The sequence below is a fragment of the Saccostrea echinata genome, unplaced genomic scaffold, assembly GCF_033153115.1.
Source record: "Saccostrea echinata isolate AGI-Se365-2 ecotype Australia unplaced genomic scaffold, CSIRO_AGI_Sech_v1 ptg000054l, whole genome shotgun sequence".
Taxonomy (NCBI): Eukaryota; Metazoa; Mollusca; class Bivalvia; order Ostreida; family Ostreidae; genus Saccostrea; species Saccostrea echinata.
The window spans coordinates 33304722-33322406 of record NW_026889803.1 but is presented as its reverse complement, the minus strand read 5'-3'; the positions used below and the strand labels follow the sequence as shown (position 1 = coordinate 33322406).

At 34.4% G+C, this 17685-nt stretch overlaps 2 protein-coding genes across 4 annotated transcripts in view; one reads left to right on the top strand and one right to left on the bottom strand.

The window, feature by feature from the left end:
• Positions 1-6170, bottom strand: part of LOC133206232 (uncharacterized) — a 33223-nt gene extending 27053 nt beyond the window's left edge. For both annotated transcript variants that reach the window (XM_061342179.1, XM_061342181.1), the window contains exons 1-2: positions 5975-6170; positions 4441-4514 (exon numbers count right to left, since the gene is read on the bottom strand). In XM_061342179.1, the coding sequence (XP_061198163.1) occupies positions 4441-4514; positions 5975-6031 (131 nt within the window). In that variant the 5' untranslated portion in view covers positions 6032-6170. The remainder of the gene's footprint in view (positions 1-4440; positions 4515-5974) is intronic.
• Positions 6171-6227: 57 nt separating this feature from the next.
• Positions 6228-17300, top strand: LOC133206233 (EF-hand calcium-binding domain-containing protein 5-like). 2 transcript variants are annotated; one of them, XM_061342184.1, is made up of 21 exons: positions 6228-6319; positions 6520-7105; positions 7397-7553; positions 7920-8057; positions 8223-8378; positions 8496-8595; positions 8986-9057; positions 9686-10261; positions 10538-10651; positions 10940-11133; positions 12247-12403; positions 12631-12779; positions 13061-13189; positions 13624-13796; positions 13917-14010; positions 14160-14294; positions 14918-15171; positions 15464-15717; positions 15956-16182; positions 16413-16515; positions 16710-17300. In XM_061342184.1, the coding sequence occupies exons 2-21, from the start codon at positions 6522-6524 to the stop codon at positions 16871-16873; spliced, it is 3930 nt and encodes a 1309-aa protein (XP_061198168.1). In that variant the 5' UTR covers positions 6228-6319; positions 6520-6521; the 3' UTR covers positions 16874-17300. The 2 variants fall into 2 exon arrangements, with proteins under 2 accessions (XP_061198168.1, XP_061198167.1); XM_061342183.1 differs by lacking the exon at positions 9686-10261 and having other exon boundaries at positions 16710-17298.
• The last annotated feature ends 385 nt before the right edge of the window (positions 17301-17685 follow it).

The following is a 17685-nucleotide window of genomic DNA, read 5'->3' as shown; positions in this document are numbered from 1 at the left end:
CTATGCACTTTATTTATTTGCTCAACACTAAGGAGCAGACAGGATTATTTAACAGAATTAATGCATTTTCACTATATTATCGATAGAGACCCATCCTTACACCAGACATCTGACTTAGAGGCTATGATTCATGAAAAAGCACTCTTGTTCATCATAACTACACTCTTAGTTTACTTTATAACCAGGAGCAGAGAAGAAGATTTTCAAAGAAATAATGCATTTTCACTATACAATCAATAGAGCCCCGCCCTAACACCAGAACCCCTGACCCAGGGGCCATGAATTTCACAATTTTGGAAGAGGCATCATTGCTTGTCATAACCATGCACTTAGTTTGTTTAAATAATACCCAGTAGCAGAGAAGAAGATTTTCAAAGAATTAATGCATTTTCACTATATAATCAATAGAGCCCCGCCCTAACACCAGAACCCCTGACCCAGGGGCCATGAATTTCACAATTTTGGAAAAGGCATCATTGCTTGTCATAACCATGCACTTAGTTTGTTTAAATAATACCCAGGAGCAGAGAAGAAGATTTTCAAAGAAATAATACATTTTCACTATATAATCAATAGAGCCCCGCCCTAACACCAGAACCCCTGACCCTGGGGCCATGAATTTCACAATTTTGGAAAAGGCATCATTGCTTGTCATAACCATGCACTTAATTTGTTTAAATAATACCCAGGAGCAGAGAAGAAGACTTTCAAAGAAATAATGCATTTTCACTATATAATCAATAGAGCCCCGCCCTAACACCAGAACCCCTGACCCTGCGGCCATGAATTTCACAATTTTGGAAAAAGCAATCATTGCTTGTCATAATCATGCACTTAGTTTGTTTAAATAACATCCAGGAGCAGAGAAGAAGATTTTCAAAGAATTCATGCTTTTTCACTATATAATCAATAGAAACACACCCCCCTAACCCCAGACCCAGGGGCCATGAATTTCACAATTTTGGAAAAGGCATCATTGCTTGTCATAACCATGCACTTAGTTTGTTTAAATAATACCCAGGAGAAGAGAAGAAGATTTTCAAAGAAATAATGCATTTTCACTGTACAATCAATAGAGCCCCGCCCTAACACCAGAACCCCTGACCCAGGGGCCATGAATTTCACAATTTTGGAAGAGGCATCATTGCTTGTCATAACCATGCACTTAGTTTGTTTAAATAATACCCAGGAGCAGAGAAGAAGATTTTCAAAGAAATAATGCATTTTCACTATATAATCAATAGAGCCCCACCCTAGCACCAGAACCCCTGACCCTGGGGCCATGAATTTCACAATTTAGGTAGAGGGTCCAATGCTTATTACAATCATGCCAACAATTTGACTGCTTGATGTCCAGGAGTAAAGAAGAAGATTTTTAAAGATTGCATCAATTTTGGTGGTTTTAGCCCCACCCCTGGGGCCCCAGGGGGGCAGGGACCATGAAATTCATAATTTTTGTTCCCCTTCACCCATAGATGCTATATGCCAAATTTGGTTGAAATTGGTTGAGCGGTTTTAGAGAAGAAGCTGAAAATGTTCAAAAATTAATGCACGACGCACGACGGACGACGCACGACGACAGACAAAAACGGATAACAATAGGTCACCTGAGTGACTCAGGTGACCTAAAAAGTTAATTTTCTTTCTATTTTAGAAAAGGTTTAAAAATGAGGCCAATTATGGTTTCCTTCCAATTGCTCCCAGACATTGGTCAATATTTGTCCAGACAGCATAGCTAGCACACATGTAAATAATGGTGCTGAAGAATGCATTCATACAATTGTCTATGTGGGGTTCATAAATTGAGATATTGATCAGAAAGATTTGCATAGCAAGTTATGTAACATTTCATATGTATATCATAAGCCTTCAAACTTAATTAAATTCCTCCGAAATAAACTTCACACACATGAAAGTTTTTATACTAGTACAACAATTGCTTTTTGAATAAATCTTATATAGTACCAAGAAATTAATGTACCGGTACTTATAACTATACATCTGTACATGTACTGAAGCTAATAGGGCAACAATGCTGTGTTCAAGTAGAATTCATAAATTTGGTATACTATGAAATAAAGAAAAGCATGAAAAAAAATTTACCTGTCATTTGGATTTTTAACTTCATACAAAAACATACTCCAATTACCCCTTCCAACGGAATCTCTTGCCTTAATCACTTAACCACATCCTCCGACAAGATTACATGCTTGTTTAATTTTTAATAGGATCCACAGACTTATCATTAAAATCCTTTGTTTTCTCTCACATCAAAAAGACAATAAATGCCATTACAGAGTGCCAACAGCCGCAAAGTTCAAAAGTCTACCACTGCATACAAACTGACATTTACTGCATAATTCAACAATATTGGACTCCGCTGTCAATGACGCTCAATTGACAATTTAATTCCAAACACCAGTTTAGGAGTTCAAATTTAATGATACACATTTGGGCAACAACCAACCAGCCCTTGCTTTCTTTAGCTTGGAGGCATGTTTTTCTATTTCTGGTACTATGAGTTTTAAGGACTTCCATGATACAAATCCAAGATAAGACATGGTTCAATAGCCTCTAAAGATGTTTGTTTCTTTTTTCAGGTGAAACACGACAAATACAGATTTGAAAATAATGTGTAAATAGTTAAATTAATTCAACATGTTCAATGGATTTCTCTGTTTACAGTTCATTGCTTAGGTGCATACACTCTATCTCTTAATTTTTTAAAAAAATATTTCTACATTCCAATAAGTGAAGTTTAAAGAATACATCAAAATACCCATTTCTTTTGAGAAATTTTTTTAATCAGTATTATTAAGTAGACAGATTACATTTTAATAGATGGTCATAAAACTTTGAACTTGAATTTGTCATTACAGCAAAACAAGACCAAAGCATTAAATAAGATATATTGATTTTTAAATATTTGTTTGCATTTATGCTTGATAAAAATTTGTGCATTTTGAAGTGGGGTGGTTGACATAGAATTGAAATTATCTGTCCTTGAGAATAATAGGTCGTGAGTTTCTTTATCCAAATGATAGAGTCAATAATCATGGGACATTAGGAAAATGACATTTTATGGCTGGACAATAAAGGAAATAACATGAAGCCCTGTCCCACCCAGGTACAATAACAACCGTGACAATTTAAGGAAATTGTCCCATATGTTTCAAATTGAAGAAAAGAGATCTACCTTGGTTTTATTTAACTCTGGGCTAATTTTAGATCTGATTAGAAACAACTGTGAAATAAAAATAATTGATACAAAAATGTTTTCATGAGTTTATGAGATAAAAATGTAAAAGGTTTTTTTAAAGTAAGGATGAGTCCCCCAGCTTCTTGACCTCCTCATTTTAAAAATATAAAAACCAGTACATGTATATGACACTTGACTAGATTTTGATGATTAAGTTTTACAAGAATATCTTTACATTCAATATCTTTGGTTTCTGAATCAGCAATTTCTTCAATGCCACAATACACTTCACTCTATGATTACATTTTTTGATATGCAGATTGCTGTATACAAGATAAAATCTTAAGAAAGAAATATACGAATTGTGGTAAATTTCATATATCAAAAAAATAATCTCATATAACACTTAGTGTGAAAGAAGAGAGAAAAGGGGTAGACTATAGTGAGGCATTTCATTTTGTATGCCAGAAATATTCTTTTACAGTATGTAATAATGTCCCTTTGAGGGAATGAATTAAGAACCCTCACTAGCTAACTGATATTATCTGTTGGTCCTCATGGTCTAATTTTTTTTTTTAAATCTAGTATATCCAGGTACTTCAATCCTTACATTATAATATCAAAATTTCAGCTGTGTTTCCCTATATCAGAAATAAAATTACAATGCATCTTGTGACAGCTGAGAGCCATCACCCTTTGTACTGCCATACTGGTGCATTATTTTTGGCCAGTGATAACTAAGCATAGTAAGTTAATGTGATCTATTTTTTTTTTTTTAATTTATAGCTATTTCTCAAATTTAGGTCAGAAAGGAAATTTTAGGAGCACAAGGATAAAGACTGTATGACAACAAGGATGCTTGGCATTCCATAAATATCTTGTATTAATTCACTCGTTTACATAAACAGAGTAAGATTACAATACATACAGCCTTCTCAGGTGAACACCCTTGTACCCAGACAACAGGACAATTGGAACTGTATAGTTTCCTCTTATATAATAATTAAGACCTTTAATTGAAAACCCTAAAGATTATAACTGAAAATTATTATTGCACAGCCTTAATATTCAGTAAACATATATGATCTAAAGTTTTTCTCAGGATGTGTAAGCTAGTCACCCCAATAGCATGAGTTCAAATACTGTAAGCAGTCTACAATCAGCCACTCTTGAAATTAGAAATAGTTTACGCTGTGAACAAGTCCCCTCTTCCCTTTGAGTACGTTGTACTTGTCACTGACCTGCGCTGTCGAGGGGGTGATGCTGCTTTTCCTGCTGCGTCGACTTCATCTGCATCTTCGGATACCACCTCCTCCTGTTGAAAATAATTGGAAAAATATGTTCATGCACCATCATATTGATTATTGAACAGAGAGTGGATTGTATGACCTTGCAATAAATATAAATATGTGAATTTCTATACACAATCTGCTTTCAAAAACATGGAGAGACATACATTCATCAGGACTGCACAATTACTGGTATATGCATGTAAATTTCACCTCATTACAATTCATTAGAATGAAATATTTCTTCCTTTGTTGTTCCAGTATAAAAGCTTGGTTATCATAAGCTTTGCAGTTTTATGAGTATACAGGAAAATTAATCGAAGTGGCTTGTAACCCATATTCTTTCATTTAAACTGTTTACTTTTACAAAGAATGTGTGACTATTGGCACCAAATTGAACCGCTTTGGGATTTGGAATTATCAGAACAGTGAATTATGTAACACTTTTGTTTGCATTTGAATGCACTGTTCATGCTAAACTATGTAAATTCAAATATCTGACAGAACAAATATTTCTCCGAATAATATTTCCTGTCCTAGAGTATAAAATCCACATACAGACAAACTATAACAATTTAATCAATGAGCCCCAGATTTTAGAAATATGGTTTAGGATATTGCATATATCCTTTTCAATATTGATCTTTATGTTCCCCTCCTTGTCATTGTTAATCTAAAATAAACACCCATCCAATGACAGAAAAATTGGCAGTATGAACAGGCAATATTTTGATGGTTTCATTATCAAGCCTAGGAGAGCCATTAAAAACAACTGTGGGAGAATGATGTTGAAGTACATAGTAAAATAATCAGTTAGGAACAAAGTTAGTAACACATTGAGATGGCAGCTAAAACATAAAGATATAACTTGAGAATTGTGTTCACTTTTTTGAATGACTGAAACTGCATGTAGCTCTCTGTTCATCCATCCCATTTTTTTTTCAGACTGTGAGCTACAGATCTGCAGCTACATCTAAAGAAATTGAGAGACATCCCCTCTCATTAATGTCCTTTGCTTCAAGAAAAACTGACAATTCGATTTTTTTCTTAATTACAAAGTAGGGAATGGAAAATCTTTATATCAAAATGCATTAAAGTACCAGCATTACCTCAAAACTATTGTCTAAAAATTACTCATTTTAATCAAAAACTCTTTTTGTGCAATAAAACTTTTACTCTCTTAGCAGACTTTCCAGTAAAGCCAAACAAAGAACTAAAAGTAATATTTACTGTTTATAGTAACAATTGTTATTCCACATATCACTATCAAATTTCTGTGAATCAGTACACACCATTTCTTGTCAATATCAATTATCATGTCATATTGATACTTCCAAATTGACACAGTAACCTTGTATCACTCAAAGCTCACCTACTATCTGTGTCATTTCACCTGTGTATGGGTTATTTTAACTTTGTGTCTGAAAAACTGCAGAACATTTACATTCTCCCTTTTCCACAAAACAATAAGAAAATTGTCATTTACCGATTCTGCAGTGCTGTTACTGGGGCTTGGAGATCTTTGAACTGTCACAAGAGCCATCTTCCACAATTTATTCCCTCCTCTTTTTCGCAAAATGGTATTCACATCATTTAAGTAAATGTGCTTGACACTAGTGACAGTGAAGTTTGCCAAAACAAAAACAAACGAGATTCTGTTCTCTTCCTGAAACTTACAAGTTCCGTTTGGAGTTACGCATGCACGGAAGCCGAGCACCTGACTAAAGCGTCTGATAGACAAAGACTTCCTTCCTAGCAACGAGTAATGGAGGACTAACAACTATTTACAAAATGTGAAAAACTTATACATTTTGCATAAAAGAAATTCCAGGTTGGTAACCTTTCTTATTGTTCAAGAATCTGCAAATATGTAGATACATTAAAATCATCAGAAGTCAAGCACTTGCCGATTTACCTGTTGGTGCTTAACACAAATATATCAGTATATGGCCATACAAAACGTGTCTTATAAATTTATTGCAGTTAAAAAAATCTTTGCATTGATTTGTATACATTTTCATTGCCTGATAGAAATGGCTGATGTTCAGAAACCAGGAAGCCCTACCAAACGGGTAACCATGGCTGCCCCGCGTAGTGCTGGATCCACGGGACAGAGATCAGCACCAGGGAGTGGAAAGAAATCCCCCACAGATTACTCTCGCCCCATTGTCAGAAGTGCTGTTAGGCGATGGAAACGAATGCATGAACAAAGCATGATGGAAAAATTAGTTGGAATGCGTAATGACAAAAAACAGCAAGTTAAAAGCTCGAAAGAAAATGCCAAGAAACTGGCTCGCAAAATCCCCATTGAGATTCTTGCAAGAGATTGGTTAAATGACAATGAGGCTACATTAGAAGTAAGAACATACATGGTTGACAAAGTTTTACCAACTCTGATCCTTGGAGTTGAAAAGTTATTATCAGAAGCTGATAAACGTGGCTTGACTGACGAGAACATGGAAGATCCAGACTTTAACCCAATTAATTTCTTAGCACAACACATGATGAGAAACAACCCTAAATATAGTAACTTCTCAGAGGCTTCACCCTATGTAAGAGGAATTAGAGAAGTTTCTGAGGAGCTAAAGAAACAGCTCTTTAACATTGAAGATAATAGGTAATGTTATAATTCAGTGTAAATCATTTAACCATCAGATTCTATATTTCACACTTAATGTGTATTTATTAGTAAGTATGATTTAAAAAAACGAAAACAAAACCAATTCAAAAAACAAACAAAGAAGCCCCCAAAACCCTGAGAGTTAATGTATCTACATCATATTATAATTATACTAATATTTTTCTAATATCATTTAAAACCTTATAAATTGTACAGCTTGTCACTAAAAATGTTGTGCAAGAATTTTTCAATGGGTATTATCAATGAGTTTTATCATAACACAATCAGATTAGCACGAATAAAAGCTGAAGCCAAGCGACGTCGAGAAGAGAGAGATCGTCTGGAGAGAGTGAAACAGGAAGAGAGAGATAGGAGAGAAGCCATGTTTATGAAACAGTTCCAGGAATGGCATGTCCAGCCCGACAGCAGAGTAGAATTGTCTCTGGTATAAACAAAATTATTAGACTTTATGATGGGAAAAAAATGAAAAAAATCTTTCAGTCTATTCAGATATAAAGTCCATCCTTTGGTTTGTTGTCTTAAACCAATTTTACTGTTTTGAAAATTGACTGAATTAAACTTCCATTTTAAAAAAAAACAAACTAATATCAATAAGCACAATCATATATAAGGCATTACATCAACAACATTGGGCCAGTATCTCAAGTTTAGAATATATGCACAAAACAACATTAAAAGAATTGTTTAGAGCAGTAAAGAAGAAGAGAGACACAAACAATAGAAAACTGTCGATATATATTGTTTACTTACATATGAATAATCTATTAATTTTTATTCTTAAATTTTTTAGGTACAAAATGCCCTACGTTCATTTGCTGAAATAGCAGAAAGTTTCCCAGAAGACTTGAAAGATGGATTTAAACTCAGTCGAGCTCTGGAACCAACCGATGAGTCAGGAAAGGCATTGTCTGTCAAGGAATTCGCTAAGGTTTGGAAATTAAAATGGAAAAGTAGACAGTATTAAAAACAGTTTATACTAAACACTCACATTTACAAAATAGATTTGATTTTTCTTCAGAAGTATTTCTTCTAAATATATTTTTTTGAGCCACTCTTCTTGTGAAGGGTTTAAGTTAGACTCTTGATTTTTCAGTATCTGACAATGTTTGTGGACGACTTCAGCTATGAGGTCTTTGAGCAGTTCATGCAGCACTTGTCTCTGTGTGCTGAGTCTCATCGTGCTGCTGCTAACAGAGAGCAAAGGAGAATTGTGCTAACGAACCTCTTCATTACGTGTGATCACAGTGGAGTAAGTCAAAGGCCTAGGGATAGCTCTGTAGTGAAATTTTATCCTATAATTTTCTCTCTCTCTCTTTAGAATGTTAAATACAGTTGAAAATAAAACAATATTTAATTTGTTCTTCAGATTGGATTGCTAGACAGACACAGAATCCTTAGCCTTTTTGAGGCATTCTGGGATTCCATTAAAGAAGACATTAAGAAAAATGTTCGGAACCCTCGCAGATGTAAGTCAGAAGAAAAATCAGCAAGAAAAACCTGTAATACATTAAGGAAACATATGTGTAATAAAACAAGTCTGAGTAGAGGTTTATCATTGAATTTGTTTGTTGAATCAGAGTGCTTTGGGTTTTACACACAAATTTACAGTATATATACATATTTTTTCTATTGTATAGAAAGTTTATTCTGTGGTATAGAGTAATCCTTTATATGCCCCTAACAACCCTTTCACTCTCCATGCAGACACTATTATAGTATTTATTTATTCAAAGGGAAAGTATGTCTTTCACCAGAATTTCTTCTAGTGATGTGCTAGGACATTTCTAAGGCCTTGTTCAACAAATGGATTCAAGTCCTGTAACAAAAATTTTATTTGAATGGTTTTATTGTTCTAGGGCCTGTTGCAGAGGTAGATGAAGTTGAGGATATTTTTGATGATGAAGAAGAAACCACTACTGTTCCAACAGGTCTGTAAAGTTTATTGTTATTTCTTGTTTGTTATTTCATTGGATTAATTTATTTTCTTGTTCATAATTATATATATGTAGATTTTCCAGGAAGTAGCAGTTATATGTAAAATGGGTTGCAAACTTGGCCTGAATATACATAAAAAAATATCAAATTCGATTTAATGTTATAAAATTTTAACATGAGATTTATAATGTTTCTTATTTAATAAATCTGTGAAATGACATGAAGAAATAATTTGTGAGCTTTATCTTGTGTGATTTATTTAATCAGTATTTGGTGAGGCTTCAATCCATCACCCTGCTTTGCTTGTAAAATCTGCATTGTTCATTTTATCTTTTACTGCCATAACCCACAAATGTGTACATTGAATTACTTAATGCTTTATGTTAGAGCATCAAATGAGGTGTGATGAACAAATACAGGATCCTAAATGATTTAAATATAATTAATACTGCATTTTAAAATATTTTGACCAAGATGGTCAGAAACATTGAAGGAAACAAAATCTAAAAAATATATATTTTTTTATATAAAAGTTCATTACTCTGAGATGCTTTAATATATTGGCACATTTTTTGAAAGTTGAAACATTTCCCTGCATGTTTTGTTACCTGCTTCAATTAGTTACCGAACCAACTCCTGCATCTATATCACCTACACCAGCTGAACCAGCACCAGAAAAACCAGAGGAAACCGAACAAACTAGTGAAGACAAAATAGAAATCCCAGCCACTACTGCTGAAAGTAAACCGATTACAACCGAGGTTGAACCAGAACAGAAACCAGACACAGCTGAACCACCTGGTGCTGAGCCAGATGAAAAGGCTGAGGAAAAACCAACACCTTCTCCTAAACCAGAGGAACCGGGAAAACCAGAGGTAGAAGTATTAACAGTAACAACTGAAGATAAGTCTGCAGGAAAATCAGGGGAAGAAGAAAAGAAAGAGGAAAAACCAGCAGAGGAAGCCAAGACAGAGGAGACAAAAGAGGAACAGCCATCAGAGGAAACAAAACAGGAGGAAAAAGCAGAGACCAAGCCTGCTACTCCTCCTCCTACAGAGGAAAAACCAGAGGAAAAGAAGGAAACTGCTGAACCAGAGCCTGAAAAGTCAGAACTCAAAGCTGAATCAGAGGAAAAAGAACAAAAAGAAGAGCCTCCAAAACCTGAGAAAGAGGCCTCCTCAGTTGGAGTAGATGGAGGTTTGTTTCCCCAGAAGCATTTGTAATTTTTTTTTGTTCTTTGCATTGCATGCTTTTTGTTCAGTTCTGTGACTTTCAGTTGCTTTGATCTATAATACTCAAGAGTGTAACAAATTATAGTCTGGAAATGCTGCTTTATGTAATTGGAGTCTCATTATGAATCAAAGGCAAAGATTGTACAGATGTATCTAATGGACTTAGTATTTAATTGTCTATTTTCTATATCTGCAGTCTTTCTAGAAACTGAAAAAAAGAAATATTTAAATTGTTTTCTAGGAAAGGATACCACTAAAACCTCTGCAGCTCCATCTTCAGTGACTACAGCTACTGAGGAAGAAAAAGGCAATGTCAAATTTGCTGCTGGCACAACTTTTCATAGAGAGAAAACAGGTAAAAGTCCTTAATTACTGCTCTAAAACATCTAAAGCAAGGTAACAAAGAAAAGAGAAAAAATATGTTGTTTGTTACTTGCAAAGAAAATCAACTGAATTTTTAAGATAAATATAGCAGGTCATTTGCAGAGTTGTCACCCTTTGATAGAATTACCCACTATTTCATAAAAAAGCAAACAGAAACGAACAAACAAAAAACAAGGGTCCCATTAATTATCTACAATAATAATGGTTTAATATCCATAAGTATAGCCTCATTCAATTATTTTTTTAAATCCTTTATCAGCATTGACCACAATGAGCAAGGGATCTGGACAGTCAGCCTTTGACGAGAACTCGCTGAATGTCTCCCAGTTTGTGACCCTCACTGAGACCTTCCTGGGTAATGAGCCCACAAAAGAAGCTTTTGACATGCTGACCAAATACGTTAAAGATGGCTACGAGGAAACAGAGGAAGAGAAAATGGAGCGACTGATGAAGGTGACATAAAAACAAAATAGCTTCATTTTATTTCATCAAAAGTTAAAGGTGCTTGGACACAGATTTGAAGTTAATATTTTCTCAAATTTTCTGTATAATATCATGACTTATATATTTCAATAGCATTTCACACGAAAACATAATTAAAAACTTATTTTATCTGGAAATTATTTGAACTACGAATTCCTGGACGCGTTTGATTAACACATCCTTGCACTTTCACAAATTTTATCTTTATCCTTAATATTTAAGAAAAGAAGCGATTTTGTTGTGTATTAATGAAAAACATTACATCTATAATCCAGAAAATTCAGAGTAGAAATGTGCGAAAGCAAACCCCCTCACTAATATCGTCAGCCCGTGCTCAGTGTTGAGTACAGAGTTTAACAAATTGAATACACCCGTGAAACGTAAACTGTTTTTGTAAATAGGGCACAAGCTCTGTTATTGTTAATGTTTTCAATTCACTGGGTGTGTTCAATTGTTAAAGTCTGCACACACCACTGAGCACGGACTGACAATACTGTGAGTGGGTTTTGCTTTCGAACATATCTACTCTGAATTTTTTGGATTATAGTTTTAATATTTTTTATTAATACACAACAACATTGCCACTTTTCTTAAGTATTAAGAACAAAATTAAAATTTGTGAAAGTGCAAGGATGTGTCAATCAAACGCATCCAGAAATTTGATGTTTCATTAACTTCGAGATGAAATAAGATTTTTATTATATTTTAGTATGAAATGCTATAGCAACATATAAGTCATGAAATTATACAGAAAATTTGAGAAAATATTAACTTCAAATCTGTGTCCAAGCACCTTTAAGATCTTTACTTTGAGGAATATTGAATACATGCTGAATAAGCTTTGATGTACCATCATTTTTTTCAATGCCCTGGATATAACATAGGGACAAGATTTTGAAAAGATATGGGTTATGTAACAAATGTGAAATTTATATCAGAGTTGCTGTAAGTTGGTTGAAATGGTTTCATTTGAATATGTCCCATTTTTAATAATTTTTGTAAGTGCACAAATATCACTAACATTTGTTTTAATTCAGACTGATTTTGCTACTGTTTATGACAAAAATTCTCTGCTTTTAACAGGCCAGAAAGGAGGCATTGTCCACACAGAGGAAGCACATGATGGACTCCTTGTTTGAGAAGTGGGACAACGATGGGTGTGGCTATCTGGACATGGAGGACGTGGAAACTGTGATGCAGAAGTACAAAGAGGGACAAGAGACAGAGGCCATACAAAGGGGTAAGTAAAAAGTACCCACTGCAAAAGATTCTTAATTAAGTACTACTTATGCATTAATTCATGGTCACTCTCATTATTTTGATATGTTTATACACTTCATACATGTAAACTTTTTTAATTTAACATGTAATTTGTGAATGGTGTGTGACCTACTTTTGTGCTCCAATTTGAATACACTCGAATAAGTTTCAAGCAGTAAAATCTGAACAACTTTTTATAAATTTCAGCCAAGGCTACCCTGAAGAAGCAGTCTAAGTATGCAGATAACCGACTGAGTAAGAGAGAGTTCCGCACCTTTGTACAGCTGGTGGTGGATGAAATGCCGGGAGCAGATTCTTTCGATTATTTTGTAGAATTCCTAGTCAACAGTGTAGAGGTATTGGAGCAACATTTTTTTTTTTTAGAAATAATTACCTATAGTAGTTATTAAGGATTGTGTTTTTTAGAAATGTAATTAATTTTTAGTAGTGATTTGTGATTGTGATTTTAGAAATTAATTGATTGTTTATCAAAAAAAATTGGAAAGCCAAACTTTGAAGGAGATTTAGACAAAACAGAACATTTTTAATTTTCAAAGGTGTTAACTCACCTGTTTTCCAACTGTGTAAATGTATATGATAAAGCATTTGCTTATTCACATCAATTGATTCACCACAGCGTTCATATGCCGAGAGGATCCGTGGTGACGCCAGGAAGAAGTGGCTTCAGCAGATAGTGACCGCAGCTGAAACTGGTGGAGCCAGCATGGAACCAGTGTACAGAGCTGTATTCAATGCCCTGTATAAGGTATGCAATGAAATATCGAGATAACGAACAGTATTCAAATATATTCATTTCAAATTTGAAGGGAGAAAAACTTTGTGGGAGTGTTCTTTTATATATAATAGTCACTCTATTATGTATGTACTGCATATAGGGTTATTTTTGCCTTTTTTTTCACCAAATCACACCTGTAAATGATTTAAGCCCATTTTTAAAAGTTGTGTTAAAGGGAGATACCTTTGTTTTAATTTGCTTACCAGTAATTATGAATTCAGCTACTAAAGACAGGCATGAAAATAAAATAAAATGGGGGCAGAATTACCCAGTATTCTGTATTTTCTCTGAATAACATTAATTTTTTTTAAAAATAATTTTTGGAATAATGCTGTAATTCTTCATCTTTTTGAGTGAGGGCATCCGTACCATAAACAATATAAGACATTTGCATTTGTTTCTAGGATGCTGAGGCCCATGGTGGAGGGAAGAGAATCAGTGCTAACATTGCCATGCTGGAGAGAAACACAGCAGATCCAGAGAGAGGCAATGTCTGCTTACGTTACGTGGCAGCCACTATGGAGGACGCTGACTACCTCTTAGGAAAAATATTGTATAAAGACATGAAAGGCATCAGGTATGTACTAGAAATTAACTTACTTTGTTTTGTCAGGATTATGTATAAACTGATGTTAAGTTAGTGAACCTGTACCTGTTATGTTATGTTTCATTTCTCATATGCCATGTTTTACTGTAGTTTTGCTGCTGTGGAGAGTGGTAAACCAATCCATGTCCCCAGAGTGGCAAACCATGGAAATATACAGTTCTGGAACCCCTACAGACTTCCAGAGGTAAAAAAAAAGAATTGTGTAAAGTCATACAAAATCTTATAAATAGCCAAAAATGCTACTCCTTGATTTGAAAAAAATACATGGGACATGGATATTGCATTCTTAGTCATCATAATATTTTTTTCTGACCATTTGTGGAATTTTAACAGGACAGGGAGGGGTCCTTCATTGTGGTGCCATTAAAGGACAAGAGGAAGAGAGTGTTTGGATTGCTTGGAATTGACACCATGAATGACCACCACACCAAAACCATCTTCATCACTCATGAAATCCAGTTCTTCCAGGTATACATATGTAGTCTTTTTTTTTTAAATATATATTTCAAATTGGATTACTGTGAAATCACTTATTATTGTGCAAGTTTAATTTTTCTTTGTTTTCATGGTATAATGAATTCATGTCCTCCACAAAATGTTAAAATTTTTAAACTGGTATTATATTTGTCTACCAACCACTAAATCAAATCCCCACAAATCAATATTTGTTCCTCAAACCATGAAAATTTTATCCCTCGAAAATAAGTGATTTTACAGTATTAATTCCTACGGCTTACTGAAACTTTTCTTTTTAAATACAAATGTACATGTATTTGGAGAAGGTTGGATGATAACTAATAGTATGATTATTGACAAAAGCTAATGGCATATGAGAAAAAGCTTTGGGAAAAGGTTCATTTTAGCACCACTTACATTCTTTGTCATCATAAAATTACTGGGTGTAACTATACCTAAGATAATGTTTTCACTAAGAAATTCTCATTTCAGGATGTGCCTTGTTGATTTCAGATTGATGAGATTTATATCAAACCAGAATAACTCAGTAGATAATATTTTGTCCTTCAAACTTAAGTACGATGATACATATTTTGCAAAAAAAATTAAAATTGTCTTGATTTGATGTTCTCCAGGGAGTGGCCAAATCTTTCAGTATCTCATACCACAACATAGACATGAAGAAAAAACTACTGAGAATCACCGAGAGTGCTGTGTCCTGGATCCATCGTCGAAGTCCCCACGTACAGGAAATTGTGACGTACATGGTGGAACCAGGTACTGACCAAGGTGACTACATTCTCCGCAAGATGATGATCACCGACGAGAAAGGCAATGTGCAGAACCTTCTGAGTCCCCCCAGGCTGGAGAGAAAAGACAATCTGTTTAGGTAAGGTGTTAAGGGTCAAGGTGATGCCATTGTTTAATCTTTGGATATGCAGCTAATTTTCTGTGGTTTAACTTCCTTAGAAACTTTTTAAAATTTACATATTCAAATGATTATGCAGCTTATAGTCTACAAAGAGAAAACTAGACAGCAACATTAAGTGTGGTTAATACTTTGCAAAAATCTCAATTTTATGTTTGCTTCATGCATAAGTTCTCTTAACTTGCTTCCCTTTTTAGTGTTATGATATTATAATTTACAAAAAAAATTATTGTAACTTACATGTTACGTTTAGGGATTATTTGTTCAAATGTGTGGACAACTCTGAAACCGTGTCAGCAGATGCTTATGGACAACGGCACCTAGCGTTCCCTCTCCGTGATGACCAGGGGAGAGCAGTGGCAGTGGTAGACATCAGTATAGGAGAGCTAAAGAACCTACCAGAACATGAGAACAGAGAGGTTCAGAGAATGCTGAAACTACTGAACCAGGCTCACAAAGAGATCACCAAGGAGTTCTCAGGAGAAGTGGACAAAACTGTTGTTCTAGGTAATTGCACAATTATCTCCCTTGTTTCTTCAAAATTGTTTTGCTTAAAATAAACCTACAAAATCTTATCAATTTATCTGTAAATCAGAATGTTTCTTTGAAATATGAATGGAAATTTTGTACTTCAGACTTTTGATTACAATGCATGTTCATTTACGGTAATTCAAAACCATGTGTTGATACTTACATTAGTTAGCTGTATAGCGGGTGAAATTACTTTATTGATTTATAATTACAGAGGCAGAAAAGGATGATGACAGTAGGATGGACATCATGTTTGACCGGTTGATGCTGATGGAACTCAGAGAGAATGTCTCCAAGATTGATGCCAAATCCTTTGCTGAATTACGCAGCTACAATGAGCCTCCTAAGATAGTGCAGAACATTGTCAAGGCTGTGGTGGCCATTTTCCACTTGGACCAGGTGGAAAGTGGAGAAGTGGATGATTGGACCAATCTAAGAAATGTAAGTCATTGTATGCTGATTTCTTTTGATCATGATGGAACTGAAAAATACACTAGTTGCCAAAGAGTTTTTCTAACCTCGATCAATATCTTGTGAATCACTTTCTTTATGGAAGAAGCGACTTTTATTTTTTAGACATTTAGATTTGAAAGAGTTAGTTGCAGAAATTAATGATTCTTTTATTTCCTGTTCTATTGAATGTCTTGTTATGGTAAAAGATTTAATTGTAGTATGTCAACAATGAACTGCTACAGAAGATAACAGAGTATGACCCAACAGCAGCCAGCGACCATGCTCTCATCCCACCAGAGAAACTAGAAGTCTTCTTAAAAGGTGCCTTTTACTTATACTGTATACATTTCATCATTTTTAAAACTACTTCATGGACGGGAAATTGTGCATCATCAAATGGCAATAAATATTTTGTATTTCCTTAAATGTCTCAGAACCTTGATATGGTTAACATACTAACCTTTTGAATATCAGAATAGAACATACAATTATTATCATTATATATTTTTATACAGATGTACCGCATGGAGAAGTTGGAAAATTTGGATCCATTCCTGCTCAGAATATGTATAACTGGGTCTTTGTGTGTATTTCTTTGATTGAGCACACAATAAAAATGAGGGAAAACAATGGCGGAAATGTTGCTGCTTCAACTCACCAATCAGATACGATGCGTTAGGATCACATGACCTAGGACGAACAGCATAATTGACATTTAAAACAAAAAACTTTCAATGGAGATTTTTATCAAAGCAAAATAATACCCATACCAAGCAAAGACTGAGTGCTGTTTTGGGATTTGAGGTTTAAATTATGTTTGATACTACATAACATGTCAAAACTAAGTATAGAGATGAATAATTTCTGCTGTATTGACATCTATTTTGATGCTCCATCACCTTCTGTTATATAACACTGCTGTGATAAGAAATTGTAAATGTTTAATTACAATTGATGCTGATGTATTGTTTTTATGCCATTCATTTTCTACAGAGACTGCCAATGCGAAGCTGTGTTAACAACGCATTACAAGCAATTGATAAAGCAAGACTGCTGGTTTTAAACTATATTTTTAGTACTGTACATTGAACTGCAATTTAAAATGCAGAACAAAGTATATTTTCTATACAAACCACAGCTGTTTTGTGTTATTATGTATATATCTTGTTTCAACATTTAAATATGTATTTATTATAAAATTAAACTAAGTTTCACGTTTTGATGTGTTTTTTTCCTTCCTTTTTTACCATCATTTACCACAAGTGGTACACAGACAAGTTGTTGATGTCAGCTATTTGTGCATCCTCGAAATACTGTACAGTGGGAAGATTTCTGCCATCATTTTTTTCTTATTTTTTCCTTTCTTGTTACATTTGGAGCTCTGCCAAAAGGTTGTGTGGAAGGGGGTGGGGGTGGGTGGGGTTGGCGCAGTGATTGGAGCACCTGACTTATCTGCTCTGTCACATTTTCTCCTTTCTTGGTACATTTGGT